Source organism: Microcebus murinus, chromosome 4, assembly GCF_040939455.1.
Source record: "Microcebus murinus isolate Inina chromosome 4, M.murinus_Inina_mat1.0, whole genome shotgun sequence".
In the NCBI taxonomy this organism is placed as follows: Eukaryota; Metazoa; Chordata; class Mammalia; order Primates; family Cheirogaleidae; genus Microcebus; species Microcebus murinus.
In genome coordinates, this window is record NC_134107.1 from 5,641,109 (window position 1) to 5,659,731 (window position 18,623).

At 66.1% G+C, this 18,623-nt stretch overlaps 1 protein-coding gene across 1 annotated transcript; it reads right to left on the reverse strand.

Moving 5' to 3' along the window:
* Nucleotides 1–4,015: 4,015 nt before the first annotated feature.
* On the reverse strand, nucleotides 4,016–15,728 carry IFITM10 (interferon induced transmembrane protein 10). Its single transcript, XM_020286416.2, has 2 exons — nucleotides 14,909–15,728; nucleotides 4,016–4,595 (listed from the first exon to the last, which is right to left on the reverse strand). The coding sequence occupies exons 1-2, from the start codon at nucleotides 15,581–15,583 to the stop codon at nucleotides 4,446–4,448; spliced, it is 825 nt and encodes a 274-aa protein (XP_020142005.1). The 5' UTR covers nucleotides 15,584–15,728; the 3' UTR covers nucleotides 4,016–4,445.
* Nucleotides 15,729–18,623: the final 2,895 nt, after the last annotated feature.

Here is an 18,623-nt window from a genome sequence, read left to right on the forward strand (position 1 = left end):
GTCATGGACCCAACACCATCCTCCGTGCACCCGGCAGCTGGCAGGTGACTTCGATTTACCCGAAGACTGGTGACGTTCGCTCTGACCCTTCGGTCTGGGTGGTGCGGGCTGCACTTCTCTGCCCATGACATTACTTCCAAAGCTGCGAGGAGGTGACGTTTCCCTGCGTGATTATAATTAGGCTTCAGCACGGTGCTTGGGAACTAGATGTGCCTGTTAAACTTCTGCTCCTCTGCACCTTTATTACCCTCAGCGTGGACTTTGTTCAATGCGCTGCAGACCTTATCAGCACATTTAGCGCCCACTGACTTGGTCAGGGAGGCTCCTCCTGTGCTGGGCGGTGGGACAGGGGTCCAGGCCGGTCCCCCACCTCCCCTGTCCTGCCTGCGGCAGCCACTTCCAGCCTCCCCACCCCCACCTGTCCATGGTGGTGCTTGGAGCAGTGCCTGTTGCCAGCGAGCTACTCGCTCCTGGGGTGAGGCTGCTTCCAGATGCCCTCAGTGGAGGCCCAGAGAGGGTGCTGGCCCCTCCAGTTCACCCAGCACTGCAGGGCAGGTGGAGATTTTTTTGAGACAGAGTCTCACTCTTGTTGCCCAGGCTAGAGTGAGTGCCGTGGCGTCAGCCTAGCTCACAGCAACCTCAATCTCCTGGGCTCAAGCGATCCTCCTGCCTCAGCCTCCAGGGTAGCTGGGACTACAGGCATGCGCCACCATGCCCGGCTAATTTTTTTCTGTATATATTTTTAGTTGGCCAATTAATTTCTTTCTATTTTTAGTAGAGACGGGGTCTCACTCTTGCTCAGGCTGGTCTTGAACTCCTGAGCTCCAACAATCCTCCCGCCTCAGCCTCCCAGAGTGCTGGGATTACAGGCGTGAGCCACCGTGCCCGGCCTGAGTTTTATTGTCTGTCTTCACCGTTCTTGCTCTCTGCACCAGCAGCGAGAAACCTGACTCCCATCCCTGTCGTATGTTCACCCCTGTGACCCCCCCCCCGTGTCACTGCGTGTAACCAGCCCCTCCCGTCCTGCTGCCCCTCCCAGGCACTGCACCCGGGCCCCCCACCTCCCGAGGGCCCCCCGCTCCCCCTGCTCGGCCCCCCCCACCCCCGGGGGTCCTGCCTGCACAGGGACCCCCTTTCCGCTCCCCTCTGTGTGCATTTTGGTTCACGATGAAAATCAACAATCTGCGGCCCACTGCTTCCCTTACCCGGTTTTCTCCCCGGAGATAGTCTATTCTGCGCCTTGGAATTATCTATGAATAAACATAAGCATAATTTCCCTCGGGGACATTACTTGAACCCCAACAAAGATGTGCATATTCACTCGTTTTATTTTCAGACGCAGATGGAAACGTGTCGACCGCCGTTTGAGTCACTTCCCGTCCTCGGCCTGGTGAGCAATGCCGCGGTGATGTGCAGACGCGGGCACAGCGGACAGGAAAGGGGCGTGAGGCGGGAAAGTGCAACCCAAGGACTTTGCCACCCGTGAGCACCGCCAGCGCCCGGGAATGGAAGCTTCCGGCAGCGCGGCGTCCTGCATCTGTGCCTGGATTGCGGCGGCCCGAGGTCTTTCTCCCCGGTGGCCGCTTCTATTTGCGTCCGGCGGAGACAAGCAGGGCCCGGCGGGGGCTGTGGGTGCAGCTGCATTAAAACTGGAATCTGCAGTTCATAAAGGGAAGCCGCGGAGAGAGTGGAGAAGCCGTCCGTGGCGAGCGGAGCCGGCCAGGGGGACAAGGGCGTGCGCCGTCCTCAGGGGACTCCTGCAACCGGGGGGCAGGGGGCAGCCCCGAGGGAGGGGACATCGAGGCACCAGGTGGGCGTCGGGGAAAAGAGAACAACCGAGTGGCCGGCAGACGCGGGGAAGGGATGTTCGACTTCTCCGAGTTGGGGAAGTGAGAACTGAAGCCGCAGTGAGAAGTGCCTCCCTCTGCAGTCGCCAGTGGCTGAAATAAAAAAAGGGCGACAACAGGCACCCTGGGGCCGGGAGGAAGCGCCGGGAACACGCCGGTGGGGTCAAGGCACAGCTGCGGCAGGAAGAAGACCTGTCGGCCTCAAGATCCCAAGTCCCTGTCCCGAGCACGTGCCCGGGAGGCGTCCCGGGGGCAGGCACACGCGTGTGCCCAGCGGCGGTGCCCACGGACGCCCTGCGGTCTGCTGGCCGTGAAATGATGAATGGATTAACGGTGGCACAGCCAGCCGGCCGGGGAACGGGCGAGCCGTGCCCACGGCACCACGGAAGACACCACAGCCTGCGGGTGCCAGGCACACGGGATGATAAGACGTCCGGTTTCATTTATAAAAATTCTAGAACTAGGAACTTGTCTAGCAGGTGACGCTGCTGAGCGGCGCACACTCGGGTCCACAAAAGCACAGAGTCGATGGCCGCGTGTAGCAAACACACTGTGTGGACGCCGGGTCAGCCCACTGACCTCGAGACCCAGGACCCCACCTCCCCGAGTGTCCGGGCCCAGCAGCCAGGACTCCTCCGAGGCCATCGGCCTCTCCTGGCACACCCCAGGTGACTCCCCGGGGGCGGCAGGGCCACCCGTGCCTGATGGCAGGAGCATGGCATGCCCCCATGCCCCGTCAGACGCCCCCGGCCCTCCGGCAGCACCCCGCCAGCCTGCAGCCCCGCGGCAGCCCCAGCCTGGGGTCAGGGGTCAGCACCTGGAGGGTCCTGCCCGGCCCCCATGTGTCCCCTTCCTGACGCAGCACCCTCCCCTTGGCGCCCAGGCCCTGCTGCTCCGAGGCTGCCTGCTCCCTCTGCCCGTCCTGCAGAGCCGCCTCCGGCCCGAGCCGGGACCCCGTGGTGGGCCCTGACCACCCCGCCCCTCCCTTGCAGGGTCCCCGGGTCAGGACGGTGACACCACATCCCGCTGTGGCCATGTCCCCACCCTGCGCCTGTCCCGCAGGCTGCAAGCTTTGGTGCCCAGCTCAGAGACCTCCCGTCCCAGCCCTGGGCCTCACACCCATGCGGTGGCATCAGGCACGTGACATCCCACTGCGACCGTGATTGTCCAGACCAGGGTCGCTGATCCCCCGAGCTGCTGCTCCCTGGCGGCCCCTGCCCCCTCTGTGCTCCCCGGCACGGTGTCCCCAGACCCTCTGCCTCGGCCTCCCTGGCAGCCCTGAGCTCCCCGGCCTGCAAGGCCCCCCTCTGGCCCCGACGGCGTCTCTCTGCTTGGCGGGGCACCGTTGGCATCTTCCTCCCGGGTTTGCTCCTGGCACAGTGTCCCGCCCAGCACCCGCCGCCCCTCTCGTGCCTCCCCCCGCCCAGACCGCCAGTCCTGCCGCCCGGCGCCTTCCCGGGCGCCCTCTGGCCCAGCCGCAGCCCCCACTGCAGCCTCTGTCCACGCTGGTCCCCTGCCGGCCGGTCCTGGCACCCCAGAGGGCTCCGTCTGCAGAGAGCAGAGGGCAGCCCGGCCTCTGCCCTGTAAGGTTCACCCGTCCGCCGTGGGTGCCCCGTCCCTCCTGTCCTTCTGGTTGTTCCGTGCCCAGACCCCGTGGCTCCCCAGCCCCGCCCGGCTCTGCACGCCTCTGCTCCCCTCCCCTGACCCCGACTCCCCCGCCAGCCCCCGATGTCCCCTCTCCGCTGCTGCTCAGACTCCGCTGCAGGGACCCCCACCGAGGGACCAGCACCCCTCCACCCCCTGCAGCACCTACACCCCGCCCCTGCCCACGTGGCGCCGCCTGCAGCCGCCAGTCGATGGTCACAGCGGCCGTGGGGACAGAGGGCCGTTCCCCACATTGCAGGCAGGAGCGTGGTTCGAGCCCCCGAGACGGGTGGCCGGCGGTCAAGGCTCTGCCCCTGCCCGGCCGTCACGGACACCCCACGCCACTCCCCTCCACGGGGTGCCCATCCTCTAGGGGACCCGGGTTCGGGGCGCCCTCCCCCCCAAACCCCTTCGGTTGGTCCTCTGTCGGAAGATCGCCCGGCCACAGACAAATCTCTCTGGCAGAGCCTGGGGTGTGGACGGCCCCCTCCGTGTCCCTCCCCCCGGGGGCTGTGGGGCAGGAGGCGGGGGCGCTGCACGGGTTTTATTGAAAGTTCACAGACACAGAGCGGAGCAGGTCACAGCAGGAGGGGGAGGGGGAGCGGGAATCCCGGATGCTGGCGCCCCCCACCCCGGGCAGCCCCCACATAAGCCCTTCTCGCCGGGTGTCGGGTAGGGGGGAGCCCGGGGCCTGGGAAGGGGCGTGGGAGGGCGGGGGCGGCGGCCGCAGGAAGCCGGAGAGCAGCGGCGCAGGGGGGAGCCCACAGGCCCCAGAGACGGGAGGGCGGGGTGGGGGGACCCGGCTGGCGGCCCCCTGGCCGTGCTCAGCTCCCGACGGCCTCGCTGCCGGGGTCACGGCTCAGGGGGCCCCAGGACAGAGGCCCTGCGCCGCCCAAAATCTCGGGAGCTGACGTCTCGGCGATCCTGGAAGTGACATTGTCTCCGCGCCCGGCCTCAGTAGTCGCTGAGCGGGTACCGCAGGAAGATGAAGATGAGGATGATGCAGGAGGCTGCCAGGGCGGAGCTGGTGATGTTGAACAGCCGGGCCGTCTTGGCATCCTCCACGGCCCCGTTCAGGTCGTTGAGGAGCTTCTTGTCCCGGACCTGCGGGCGTCAGAGCACAGCGTGACCCGGGGGGCCGGTGACCCGCCCACCCCCTGCTCTCAGACGGCTCTGCGGCGCCACACGCAGGGGACGCAGGACACGGGCCACCGGGCCTGAGCCTACGCACTCTGAAACCGTGTGCAAAGTCAGGAGGAGAAAGAGGAGGAAAAGTGAATACGGCGAAAGGTTAGCACTGGGGACAGCTGGGTGCAAGTGTCAAGGCCTTCTTCCTCTTTTGCGGTGAGTCTAAAATTGCTTAAAATGAAAGAAGTTGGCCCCAGAGAGAGTGGTCGGAGGACCGGGCCACACATGTCCTGATTCCGTGGCTCCTGTCCTATGTGACATGGGGTGGGAGGACCGAGAGTGGGCACAGGGGTGTCCCCTGCTCTGGGAGTGGCCGGGGCCCTGGAGTCCCGGGAGGCCCCACACCGGGCTGACGCGTTTCAGAGACGCCACCTTGCCCAGGCCCAGTCTCGGGGTCCCCATTCCCCCCACAGAGTCCAAATGAGGGCAGGAGCAGGAGGGGAGGGGCAGAAGGTCTTCCACGAGTGGGCTGGGCCGGGCTGTCGGAGGAGGTGGGCAGGTGTACCATGGTTTCCCCGAAAATAGGACCTGCCCATAAAATAAGCCCTAGCAGGATGTCTAAGCATGTGCGCAATAGAAGCCCTACCCCGAAAATAAGCCCTAGCATGGTGGTGCATGCCTGTAGTCCCAGCTACTCGGGAGGCTGAGGCAGGAGGATTGCTTGAGCTCAGGAGTTTGAGGTTGCTGTGAGCTAGGCTGACGCCACGGCACTCACTCTAGCCTGGGCAACAGAGTGAGACTCTGTCTCAAAAAAAAAAAATTAATGTCTTTCTATTTTTTTTTAGTAGAGATGGGGTCTCGCTCTTGCATCAGGCTGGTCTCGAACTCCTGATCTCGAGCGATCCTCCCGCCTCGGCCTCCCAGAGTGCTGGGATTACAGGTGCGAGCCACCTCGATGCAAGTTAAAACCACGTTTAAAAAGCACGTCTCTAACTGACTTTCGCTGGCGTGTGCGCCCTGATGCTCTTGTGTAGACAGGTGCTGCACCTTCAGCGCCAGGACGCCGCTCATCGTTGTCAGCTGTCTGTGGCCCTGCAAAATTTCCACTCGACGGACATGGTGTTTTCTCCTCCAACTCATTCACCCGATGGGTTGTATTCATCGACTTTCTTATGCTAAAGCAACCCTGGGCTGTGACCTCACTGTCAGGTCATTGCAACGCGGAGCGGGTGGCGGGGGGTGTCCACGGTGGACGGCCCTGGAGGGCAGCTGGGGGACGGGAGGGACGGGAGAGAGGGGACAAGGAAGAGGAGGACATCGGAGGTGACACGGCAGCTGGAGGGTGGCCGGAGCTGGACGCCCGGCACAGGGGTGTGGACATGGGAACGCGTGCTGGGGCAGCCTGGCTGCACGGAGCCACACGTGTGTGGGGGGCGGCGGGTTTAGGGTGCAGACGCCCCTGGAGCTACAGCGGGGTTGCAGCCCAACAAACCGGACCTCAGTGTAAAATGTCGCAGCCAGGCCAGGCGCGGTGGCTCACGCCTGTAATCCCAGCACTCCGGGAGGCCGAGGTGGGAGGACTGCTCGAGCTCAGGAGTTCGAGACCAGCCTGAGCAAGAGTGAGACCCGTCTCTACTATAAATAGAAAGAAATTAGCTGGACAGCTAAAAATACATAGAGAAAATTAGCAGGGCGTGGTGGTGCATGCCTGTAGTCCCAGCTATTGGGGAGGCTGAGGCAGGAGGATGGCTCTGTCTCAAAAAAAAAAAAAAAAAAACAATGTTGCAGTCAGAGCTGGGTTTGTGCAGACGTGGCCGCATGGCGAGGCGAGGGGTGAACACATGCATGTCGCTTCCCCTTACCGCAAAGGTGAGAAACCCAAGTCAGACCGCCGCTGGCTGGGGACCGTGTGGAGGGGTCGGTGCGTGGAGCACACAGACGGACACACGAATGCACGCCAGGCGGACACGCATGCGGATGAATGGATGGGCACACACGTGTGGCCAGATGGATTTATGGGCGTGTGTGGACGGCTGGCACGGGTGCACCGTGGGCGTGGCAGTGCACGCCGGGTCACAGGACAGGCACGCGGGCACACGCATGTGCCGGGTGGGTGGAGCAGTGGATTCCCGGCTGCGTGCTGCACGGGTGAGGCCGGGGAGAGTGCAAAGGGAGGAGAGTTTTTGGATAGACAGATCACAGCGTAGTGGGCCGGATGTGGGCGGATGGAGTCGCTCTCTCATTGGGTCCATCACCCCCCGGCTGACGAGCCGCCTGGCCCCCCAGGCACCACGGCGGGGTGAGCGGATGGACGGGATGAGAGGCGGCGGGAACAACAGAGGGGACTCGGGGGTCGGTGGCCGAACGGGTGGCGGGAGGAGGAGAGAGAGAGAGGAGAGGGTCAGTGGGCAGGAATCCCGCAGGTGACCAGCAGCTGCCCGGGAAGGAGGGCGGGCGAACGGGGAGAAAGGAGGGATGCGAGTTGGAACAGACGGATGAAGAAAGGAGGCAGAGAAGGAACGGAGGAGGGGGAGGCAGGGACGGGGACAGACCGAGAGGCAGGCGTAGAGAGGAAGGTGGGCAGGGGAAGCCAGCACCGTGGCCGGGGCACCCGCTTGTCAAACAGACCCACGGCGACCTCGAGGAAGTTACTCTGTGTCTCCGTGACTCAGTTTCCTCGCCCGTAAAACAAGGGCACGAACGGCACCTAATTCACAGGGGTTTTGCCCTTAATCAAAACGCTCAGTTAAGCTGGATGGCGGGAAGGGCCCAGAGCAGCGCTGGGACTGCGCCAAGAGCTCGCGGTCACGGGGACCTGCGCTGGTGCCGCCACCGCCGCCGCTGTCACTGTCAGCCAGGGGCGGGCCGGCGGGGACCCCAGGAGACGCAAAGACGAGAGGGTTGGGTAGGTGTGTGTGGGGAGAGCAGAGCAGGGGGTGAGGCCGGCGGGCAGACAGACCTCGGTAGGAAGGAGGGAGGAAGAGGAGACGGAGGATGAGTGAACGGAGACTCGGTTTGGCCGGCGGACATGTGGACATGGGGACAGCGAGACCCGGCACGCAGGGGGAGAAGCCGGGAAGGGCGAGCAAGGAGGACGTGGCTGCTGGCGGCCAAGGTGCGTGCAGACTTCACCCCGCTCCTTCCTAAGCCGCCTCCGCTTGCAGCCCTCCGGGCTTGCTCAGGGTCCTGGGAGGGACCTTTGGCTCTTCCCGCACCCCAGTCCCGTCCGTCCCAGCCGGTCCCAGGCTGCTGACTTTTCCTTCAAACAGGCTCCTCCTCACCAGCCAGGTGTGTAGCTTCACACTCCTGCCACCCTGGTCCTCGGCTCGGCCACCGCCCCACCCCCGTGCCCGCCCGCTCCAGACGCCGGGCCCCCCACCCCCACCCCGACGGCGCCTCGGGGTCCCGCAGCACCTGCCCCTCCCTGGAGTCCTCGCCGCGCCCACAGATTTACCTGGGCTGATGCTCACACACCATGGCACCAAAGGGCACGCCTTTGCACGCCGCCTGAAACAGCTCCTCCCACCTGCGGGCTCGGGGCCGCCCCTCCCCTGCTGGGGAGCCAGCTCCGTGGGGTCGGGGACCTGCCTGTCACCTGGGGTGTGCCGGGAGATCACTTACTGCACGTGGGCACAGGGAGGAGCAGGGGAAGGGCTGGTGACCGGCTGACGGGTGGACGGAGGAATGTGAGGGTGGGGACAGGGACGGGCACCCCGTCAGGGGGAGGGAGGATGGCGCAGGCGGGAGCACGGAGTGGGTGGGAGAAGAGGAGGAGGAGGACAGAGGACGGAGGGACGGGGTGGCGTGTGGGGGGAGGGATTACTACCGTGTTTCCCCCAAAATAAGACGGGGTCTTATATTTATTTTTCCTCAAGAAGACACCCTAGGGCTTATTTTCAGGGGATGCGCTATTTTTTTTTAAGTACGGTACAACCATCTACATTGATTCACATACAGTGAAGTCGTCTTCTTCTGGAACATCATCCTCACTCTCCAAACCCCGAATCCCATCCTGGATGTCTCTCGACTCTATTTCCTTTAGAACCATCGGCCCCAATCTCTCACGTCAAGCCACAGAGCTCTCACTGGGCGGATGAGAAGGGCTGCTCGTGCTCTTTCCCGCTCCGTGACGAAATGCATGGGTTGTGCAGATGCGCTGCGTAGCCACGCCTGTCACTAGGGCTTATTTTCCGGTGGGGCTTCTATTGCGCACATGCTTAGAAACCCTGCTAGGGCTCATTTTATGGGCAGGTCTTGTTTTTGGGGAAACACGGTGGGAGGCTGGGGACGTAGGGCTTGGGCAAACAGGTAGAAGGGGAAGGGAAGGGGCAAGGTGTCTGTCGTGGGCAGGGGATGGACAGGCAGGTGTATTTACAGATAGGAGGGAGGGAGGGGTAGTCACGGGTGTGTGAGGACGAAAGTGGGGGTGCAGGGTGGAAACTGAGGCACACGGTTGGGTAGAGGGAGGAAGAACGGGGGGCCAGGAGAAGAGGGGGTAAATGCACCTGCCGGTGGAGGACGGATAGGCTGGTGGGCGGCGCGGGGGCCAGGGAGACCTGAGGGAGGGGGGTCACGGCGCTGGGGAAAGGGGGTGTCTGGGTGAAACTGCGGATGCGTGTTGACGCGTGGGCGGCTGTGAAGTCACATGCAGGGCGGGTGGAGGTGACGGGGGCGGGTGGGGGAGTGGGAAGGAGGGAAGACATGACCGTAGGCCACACTTGTGCTCGAGTCTCCCCCTGCACGCTTTGCGGCCGGAGCACCCCACCAGAGCACGGGGGAGAAATCAGCACAGACGGGCGGAGCGACCTCCCTGAGGTCCCGCCACTAGCGAGGGACGTGGCCAAGCCCCTGCCGGGAGCCAGAGCCCCGCCCCGGGCGCGTGGCTGCGCGGGTCGCAGAAGCGGGGTGCACGCGGGGAGGGGGGAAGGGACCGGCTGTGAAAGGCCGACGGGCGGGAAGATGTGGAGCCTCGGGCGGTGCACGGTGTCCCCCAGGGGCCACTGTGGGTGGACGGGGGGGGAGGTGGAGCCAGGGGCGGGGGAGGGGAGGAAGGCAGCCGGAGGGCGGGAACGACACGCGTGCACAGACAGACGGGGGCTGCGGGGTGGGCGGGGTGGAGGGACGAGGTCTGCGGACACACTGGGTGCAGGTGAGTGGCAGGGAGGGGGAACAGCGGGCGACCGTCCCTCCGTGGGGGGAGGAAGGAAGGCGGAAAAGAGAAAGGCGGGAGGAAAACAGCAGGTGGATACGCGGACGCACAAACAGGGCAGGAGGGAGGCACAAGAGGGTCCAGGTGGATCCCGCTGGGAGGGCTGAGCGAGGGCTGAGGGTGGAGACAGGGGGAGGGTGGGGCTGTGATGGCGCCAGGGGCGGGCAGAGGGAGGCGGGCGGCTGAGTGCGATGCCCGGGAGGCTGGGCAGGGAGGCCCGTCCCTGAGCAGGTGAGGCTGGGTGGTGGCACTATCGGACTGACGTGTAGGGTGGCGGGGGAGGGAGGACCAGGCAGGAGAGATCAGGTGGGCGGTGGGCAGGGTGGCCATTTGTAGGGGACGCAGGGTGGGAGGGAGGAAGGCGGGAGGACGAGGTGGCTGGGCGGGTGGGTGACGGGTGGAAGGGCAGACAGGCGGACGTGTGGCAGGCGGGGACGAGGAGCACAGACGGCAGCCTCTTCCTTCTGACCCTCCCGTCCCGCCTCCCGGGAGGTCCCGGCTGCCCCTGCTCCGCTCTCCCGCCCTCCCCCCTGCCCAGGTCCCCGCCACACGCTTTCCCACGGGGACCACACCAAGGCATGTCTCGTGCCTTGCTCCACGCTGGCCGCGGGGATCACACACCGATCACATCTCCTCTTCCTCCACACGGTGGGATCCCAGCCCTCAGGCGCCCCCAAGTCCCTCCCTGCACGGCCCCGGGCTTCCCTTCCTCCCGCAGAGCACGGGGCCCGGCCGACCGCCACCTTCCTGTCTCCCTGCGTGCACCTTCCCCACCTGACACCTGTCCTCTCTCACTCCCTGACCCCATGGAAAGGCCACCTCCTCCCAGAGTCCCCACCCGAGACCAGCCGCACCCCACACTGGGAGGGACGCGTTTCTTCTCCGAAACACCACCAGGCGGAACCATCCCCACCCCCGTCCTTCGTCCTCTGTCCATCCTCCCGTCCAACCAATACTCCTTGACGCCCACATCGGGCAGCCCTGCCTTGGGAGGTGACGGGGCACCAGAGGGTCGGGTCTGGGATGTGAGGGGGCACCAGAGGGTCGGGTCTCGGGAGGTGAGGGGGCACCAGAGGGTCGGGTCTCGGGATGTGAGGGGGCACCAGAGGGTCGGGTCTGGGATGTGAGGGGGCACCAGAGGGTCGGGTCTGGGGAGGTGAGGGGGCACCAGAGGGTCGGGTCTCGGGAGGTGACGGGGCACCAGAGGGTCGGGTCTTGGGAGGTGACGGGGCACCAGAGGGTCGGGTCTGGGAGGTGAGGGGGCACCAGAGGATCGGGTCTGGGGAGGTGACGGGGCACCAGAGGGTCGGGTCTCGGGAGGCGAGGGGGCACCAGAGGGTCGGGTCTGGGAGGTGAGGGGGCACCAGAGGGTCGGGTCTGGGAGGTGAGGGGGCACCAGAGGGTCGGGTCTGGGAGGTGAGGGGGCACCAGAGGGTCGGGTCTGGGAGGTGAGGGGGCACCAGAGGGTCGGGTCTGGGGAGGTGATGGGGCACCAGAGGGTCGTATCTGGGGAGGTGAGGGGGCACCAGAGGGTCGGGTCTCAGGAGGTGAGGGGGCACCAGAGGGTCGGGTCTCAGGAGGTGAGGGGGCACCAGAGGGTCGTATCTGGGGAGGTGAGGGGGCACCAGAGGGTTGGGTCTCAGGAGGTGAGGGGCCACCAGAGGGTCGGGTCTTGGGAGGTGAGGGGACACCAGAGGGTCGGGTCTGGGGAGGTGAGGGGGCACCAGAGGGTCGGGTCTCGGGAGGTGAGGGGGCACCAGAGGGTCGGGTCTGGCGGGGTGAGGGGGCACCAGAGGGTCGAGTTTGGGGAGGTGAGGGGACACCAGAGGGTCGGGTCTGGGGAGGTGACGGGGCACCAGAGGGTCGGGTCTCGGGAGGTGACGGGGCACCAGAGGGTCGGGTCTGGCGGGGTGAGGGGACACCAGAGGGTCAAGTTTGGGGAGGTGAGGGGACACCAGAGGGTCGGGTCTCGGGAGGTGAGGGGACTCCAGAGGGTCGGGTCTGGCGGGGTGAGCAGGCGTGGCCGGCAGCAGGTCTCGGGGGCTTCCCAGGAGAGAGAGGGTGCTCTCAGAAGCTCTCCGGGCCGCGGGAAGAGCTCGCGGGGGCCGAGGGCCCACGTGACCCGCGGCACCTTCATGGGAGGCAGAGGGCATGGGGAAGCCAGGGGAAGGGTGGAAAACCGGTCTGGAAGGGCCTTGAACGGCAAGCGAGGAAGCTTGGACGTGGTCCAGCCGACGGCGGGAGCCAGCGGCCACGGAGGCGGCTCGCGGAGAAGCATGAATGGAGAATCGGCTTTTTGTGTCTCTGCCGGCCTGGCACCCGGCTGGGGGAACACAGGCTCGGTCTCTGCGGTCGGTCCAGCCGCACGGAGCCGAACCGCTGGCGGGTGGGGGCGGACAGGTGGCTGGAAGGGGGACGGACACGTGGGGCAGGCAAGGACACAGCGCCTGCTTGACACCTGCCACACGCCAGCCTCCACCCCGCCCACGGTGCCGGCTCCCGGCTGTTTGGTTCCCCTTTGTTGCAGAAGAGGGAGCAGGGGTCAGTGAGGTGCCATGGCTTGTCCGTCCCCGCGGCTCGGATTTTAGCCAAGACCTTCTGACCCCAAGTCCGCCCGGTGCCCTTGGAAGGGCCGTGACCGGCTGCGTGTGGTCTGGGGCGCAGCAGGCCAGGAGACCTGCAGCTGGATGGACAGATGGAGGCAGTCCCAAGCTCGGGGCCAGGCTGGCCAGCCCTGTCCTCCCCTCTGCCGGGACAGAGGCAGCTCACCTCGCACCCCCTCCTGGGAGGCCCCGAAGGCTTTCCACACGCATGGCCTCCAGGAGAGAGAGGAAAGGCAGCCCCGTGTGAGCCGGGGTGGGCGCTCCCTGCCCCTCAGAAGGACAAGCTCACGCCACCCCCCACCCCAGCACCAATCCGGCACCATCCAGAAAGCCCTGACCTACCTACAACCTGTGCCAGATGGGCCTGCCCATGCCAGCCAGCCGGTCACCGCCCGAGCCAAGGGGAGGAGGGGACGGCTTCCGGACAGGAGCCCGGGCAGCCAGGCCGTGTCCGCAGGCTGCTGGCAGCACGCAGCAAGAGGGCACCGGAGGCAGAGCCCCGCGGCTGCGGCTTCTGCTCCCTGCCCTCTGCCGGGCACGGCCTGGGGAGCAGAGCCGGGGCTAGTCCGGAGGCTGCACCCCACCCCACGTTCTCCTCCACTCTGCTGCCCTCAGCACACGCACACCCGTGCACACTCATGCACGTACACACAGGTGCACACACGCAGTCACACTCACGCTTACATACTCATGTGTGCACAATTTGCACACACTCTCATGCACACCTGCACACAATATATGAATGCACACTCATGCACACACAATGCCTTCCCATGCACACACAATTACACGGATATGTGCACACACATGCACACTCACACACATTCGGTCATGCTCACAAAATATACTCACATTCATGCAATTACCCACATGCATACACATGGGCACACTCATGCGCACATACGACATTCACATGCACACATGCAATTATACTGACACATGTGTACTCACACACATTCAGTTACACTCACATCTGTGCAATTACACACATGCATACACGTGGGCACACTCAGGCACACATACATTCACATGCACACATGCAATTATACTGACACGTGCACACACATGCACACTCACATTCAGTCACACACAAAATACACTCACATTCATGCAATTACACGCATACACATGGGCACACTCATGTGCACACACCACATTCACGTGCACACATGCAGTTATCTACTCACACACATGCACACACATATGCACACTCACGTGCAACACACTGACACACACACACACTGGCACATGCTGCCTCACGCACAGGTCCCGCGTGGTCGTGCCCAGGGCCGGGGACACGGCCTCAGGACGAGGGCACCGGTGACGGCAGACGCGTGGGGCCAAGGCTGAGTCAGGAGCGGACCGAGGCCAGGTGGCCGGCGTGTGATGCTGAGGGGAGCACTCAAAGCTGGATCCGAGGCAGAGCTGTCCAGGTGACCTACCTGCCGGGCCAGCCTCTGCCCCAGCCCCCGCTCCCTGCAGCCCCTGCCCCCCCTCCCCAGGCAGCTGCAGGCGCTGGGGCTCCTCTGGCTCGGCCACTCCAGTCTGGGCGGGGAAAGTGATGATCTGGCTAAATGTGAGCCGCCCTTTCCTGCTGAGTGTCGCCTCCCCCTGGGGGAGGTTGCAGTGGGGGGTCTGGAGCCCTGGGCGGGGAGCCCTTCGGGGTGCTGTCTGTTGCAGCTCGTGTCAGGCCAAGTGTGGGTGTGCATTTAGGGGGTGCCATTGTGCCCTCCGGAGACTGCGGGGTCTCCAGCCCAGGACAGGACGGGCCCCATAGCAGGTCCCTCACTGCCTCCTGCGGTGGCCTCTGCCTGTGTTTCTCTGCTTTGCCCTTGGGGCAGGGGGTCCTGTCACCCGGCACCCAGCTCTGCTACAGTGCCAGGTGGCTTCTAGAAGTCGAGCCCGCTCGGGGTGTGGGGTGAGGGGTGTGCAGGACATGTGTCCACGCCTCTCTTCCCTGGCCACCAGGATGGGCCCCCACTAAAAGCCTGGCATCGGGCTGCCTGCAGAGGTGCTTTGTCAGGTCTCCAGCCACCCTCCTTCCTACCAGAGAACGCAGCCAAGCCCCCGTCGGCTCCACGCCGCTCCGCCCCTGGACGCCGAGGGCGGCTGCAGTCCGGGTTCCCACATCCCCGGCCACGGGATGGGACTCTGAGCCCATCCCCACCCCCGCAGCCCCTCCTGCAGGCTCCGGCCAGCCGCTGCGCAGACAGCCTGTCCCTAGCGGCCCATGAAGACCCCTGAGAAGCTCTCAGCTCAGGCAGGGGAAGAAGGGCAGACCCCTGCAGATCAGACCTGGCCAACATCCCGGCCTCTCCGGACCCCACAAACAAGACCCCCACTCTTGGTACACCTCTCGGCCCCGACTGCGCCAGCTGGGCCTGTGGGCTCCTCTGAGAGGGAAGGGCAGCGCGGAGGAGGCTGGGTGTCCCGCCAGCACCGTGCCCAGGGCCCTGCCCCGCCGCTGCCAGGCTCACCTTGAGGGAGTAGGCCAAGGCGATGAAGCCCAGGCAGCAGAAGTTGAGGTAGACAAAGTTGAAGATGGACCACAGGTAGTAGTCGTTCACCTCGCTGCTGTCGGGGTACACCTCCACCACCGTCGCAGGGTTCGCCAGCGTCTTCTTCTCCGCCAGGTGCTTGCAGGCCTGGGGGGCACCGGCCGCCCGCACGCTGTCGGTCTTGCTGCTCTTGGACTCCATGGGGAACAGCGTGGGCGCCATCGGGGGGGAGGCGGAGGGCTCCGGGGCAGGGGCCCCGGGAGCTTGCAGCGCGGGGGGCTTGGACACGCAGGCGAAGCAGCCCTTGGGGGACCCTGCCGGGGGCCTCGGGATCCAGAAGGCCCCGTCCAGGGAGACTCGGGCTTCCTGGGCGCCGTCCGTGGTGCTGCCGGGGCTCCCAGCCGGGCTGGGCACTGGCCGGGGCCCTGGGCCTGGGCGGGAGGGAGAAAGGAAGGATGAGGTGGACCCTGCCCGCCTGGGGGGGCCTGCCCTGTCTCCCTGCAGCCCCATGAACAGACCCAGCGGAGATGGGAATCTGCACCCCCCACACCCTGGGCAGCCAGCTGCTAGCCTGCCACCTGCCTCCCCCGCCCGGCCTGGCACCCGCGGCCACTGCGCTGCCAAAGCCGTTTGCAGCAGCCTTGGCGGGGACATGGGGCTTTTCACCACTTCACCATCTGCGCACAAACATTCGCCCACGGACACACAACAGGCACCCCGCAAACACACACCCACACTCGGACTGACGACAGCACCCCAAACAGCAGCCCGCCCCGGGGCTCCAGACCCCCCACTGCCTAAGCCAGGAACGTCACACCGAGCAGCGCTGCGGGCACCTGCACACAGGCGCCGGCACACCACGCAGACACCAGCACCGCCCCCCCAGGGCTCTCCGGACCCCGGCGTGCCCGCAGGCGCCAGACGCCGCCAGGTAAACAAGTCCCCACACAGGCGACTGGGGCTCAGCCCGGGACTGACGCAGGTTCGGAGCCTCCAAACTCGCGCGCATCGCCCCCCACCTCCAAGCCGAAGACCCCGGGCGCGCACATTCGCACGGAGCCACCCACCCCGGGGGCCACAAACAGACGCACAAGGACACGCTGCGAAACGGACACTCCAGCCAGGCAGCGAGTCGAGACGCCCGCGCCCAGCAGCGCGCGCCGGGGGTCTGCGGCAAGGCCCCCGCCCGGCCCCTCTGCCCTGCTCTGTCGCAGCCGCGCGGACGGACGGCGCGTCCTCACCTACTGGCGACTCTTCCGCGGCCGGCCGGACCCTGCGCCTCGCCTCGGAGCGCGTCCTTCCGGCGTCCCGCGGGCCGCTGTCTGTCCGCCAGCCGCGTCCCAGCGGCCCAACCTTGGGGGCGGGGAGCGCGCGGGGCTCGCGGCGGCGCCGCTGCCTCCCCCGCTGCCCGCGCTCCCTCCGCTGCGCCAGGCGGCCGCGCCGCTGCAGCCAGAGCCTGACTCACGCGGCCCCGCAGCCGCCTCCGCCTCCTCCCGCCGGATGGGGGGCCTGCTCCGCGCTGGACCGGACCGTGCTGGAGCCAACCCCATCTCCGCACCGGCCCCTGCCCCGCCCTCTCGCAGGCCCCCAGACTCCGGGCCCTCCCCGTCTCCCTGCCCAGGAGACAGACAGCACCCCTCTTTCTACGTCCCCACTCGCTGGGCCAGCTGAGCCCCCTCCCCGGGCCTGTTGGATCTCCCTTCCCCGCCCGCTCTGTGTGCTGCACTCAGAGTCTTTGCCCCCCACCGCAAGAAGCCCCAGTCCCCGCAGGTGTCTGGGTCTCACCAAGCCCCTCCTGAGCACCCTTGTCTGCACGGTCCCGTCCCTAACCCAGCCCCCACCCTGGACGGCTCTCCAGCTCCTCCCCACTTAGCCCACCAAGTCCAGGACCCCCACTAAGTTTCAGTGACCCCCCCCTCCCCTCCTCTCTGAGCCCACCCTGGTCAGAGCTCCTGCCCCCCCATCAGACCCCCATTGACCCCACTAAGCAAGCCTGGGCCCTGCACCCCCCCACCGCCAGTCCAGCTCACTCCCGAAGTCTGGGAGCACCTGTCCCCTCCCTGGACAGGTACCCCAGAGGGCTCCCCTCTGCCGGCACAACCGAGGTCCTGCTTGCTGAGGTCCTGGCCACTAGTGACACTTGTGTCCTTGGAGCTGGGCCACTACCTGCTCACAGCCTCTCTAGGAGCCCTACCTGGGCCATCTGGGCCCTGGGCCTCCCCTTCAAATCGTATCTCAGAACCGATGTCTGTCCTCCCAGCCTTGGTCCCTCCCGGCCCTTACCTGCCCCCACACACTCTCATTCTCTCTTGGACACTTTGTCCCCAAACGATCTCCCAGCCCCACAAAAGTCCCAATGAGGAGGTCCCTTCCCCATGGAGACAACGCCAGACCTCCCACCCTCCTGCACCGCCCATCTCGGAGCTGGGTCCTCTTCACCAATGTGCCGGCCCCCACCCAGCACCGACCCTCCTCCAAAGGGACCCAGCGCTGTGGCTCTTCCTCCTCTCCAAGCCCTGTCCTGGTTCTGAGCCCCATGGCTCCCTCCGTCCTATGATCCTATGAACTATGAACCTCCCTCCCACCACCCTCTGGCTCTCCAAGCTGGTCCTTCTCGGGGTCCCCCTGACTCCCAGTGTGTGCCTGCCCTTATGTGACACCCTGCTCCTCTCTGAACCCCTTCTCTCCCCCACCTCCGTGCTCTGAGCCCGCAGCCCTGCTCTGGACCCCTGTCCCCTGGACGAACCCCGGCCCTTCCCCATCCCACCCCCTTCCCGGGCCGACCAGCACAGCCTCAGGCTCGGTCGGTCCCCACCTGCAGTGCAAAGCTGATCTTCAGCGATGCTGACAAAACCCTCCCTGGGCCAGCCGGCGGGGACAAGCAGGGGAGCCCTCCCGTCCCCCTCCTGGGGTACCCTGGCCACACCTCTGTGGAGCCCTGTGGGCAGGTGGGGCATGCCGGGGAGCCAGGGCTGCGTCCTCCTGTGCCCAGCTCCAACGCTGCCCTCCCCAAGGGCCTGGCAAGGGCACCCCGGCCTCAGGTGCCCTCCCCAGGCTGTGTGTGGCCTGCGTGCCATGCCACCCCCTCCCCGGGTCTGGGCTGAGCGGGAGGACACTTCGGGGCAGGCAGGGGCCTGGTCTGCACACAGGTCCAGAGGGCACTCAGGCGGCAGGGCGGAGGGGGTGCCAGGGCCTGCTTGGGTCCCTGGGCCGGGTGAGGGTGGGGCTGGGCCCCCTCTCTGCTCCAGACCACCTCCCTCCAAGGCCCCCAGAGCCCCCAGCGTCCTGCACTCTGCGTGGGAGATGGAAGGGGCTGGACCACCATGGTAGACTCCTGAGAGCTCGCCCTGGGTCGGTACCCCTCCCAGCAAGGGCGTGGCCGGGAAACACCCCCTGAGGGGTGCAGGGGTTGGGGGGGTGCGAGGCCCAGGGCTCCCCAGGGCACTGTCGGTTGGTCGCAGCATCCTGTGAGCAGCATCTCGTTGCCGCCCAGTCTAGAGACAGGGCTCCAGGCTCAGGGCCGGTCCCCCAGCCAGAAAGCCAAGGAGGCTGCATTTGAACCTGGAGTCGGACGCCAGGGCCCTGAGCACTCTGACCCGCTGCGGGGAGCCCTCCTCGGGGCCACCCACCCCGACCCTGGGCCCTGGACCGGAGCAGCAGCGGAGACAGAAGCTGCAAGGAGCGGCCCACGGCC

Excerpts from the sequence above, each read along its gene's own strand:
- IFITM10 (XM_020286416.2), bottom strand. The coding sequence starts at position 15,583 with ATGTCCCCGCCAAGGCTGCTGCAAACGGCTTTGGCAGCGCAGTGGCCG. Across the intron at positions 4,596-14,908 it reads CCTTGGCCTACTCCCTCAAG|GTCCGGGACAAGAAGCTCCT; the intron begins GTGAGCCTGGCA and ends TGACGCCCGCAG.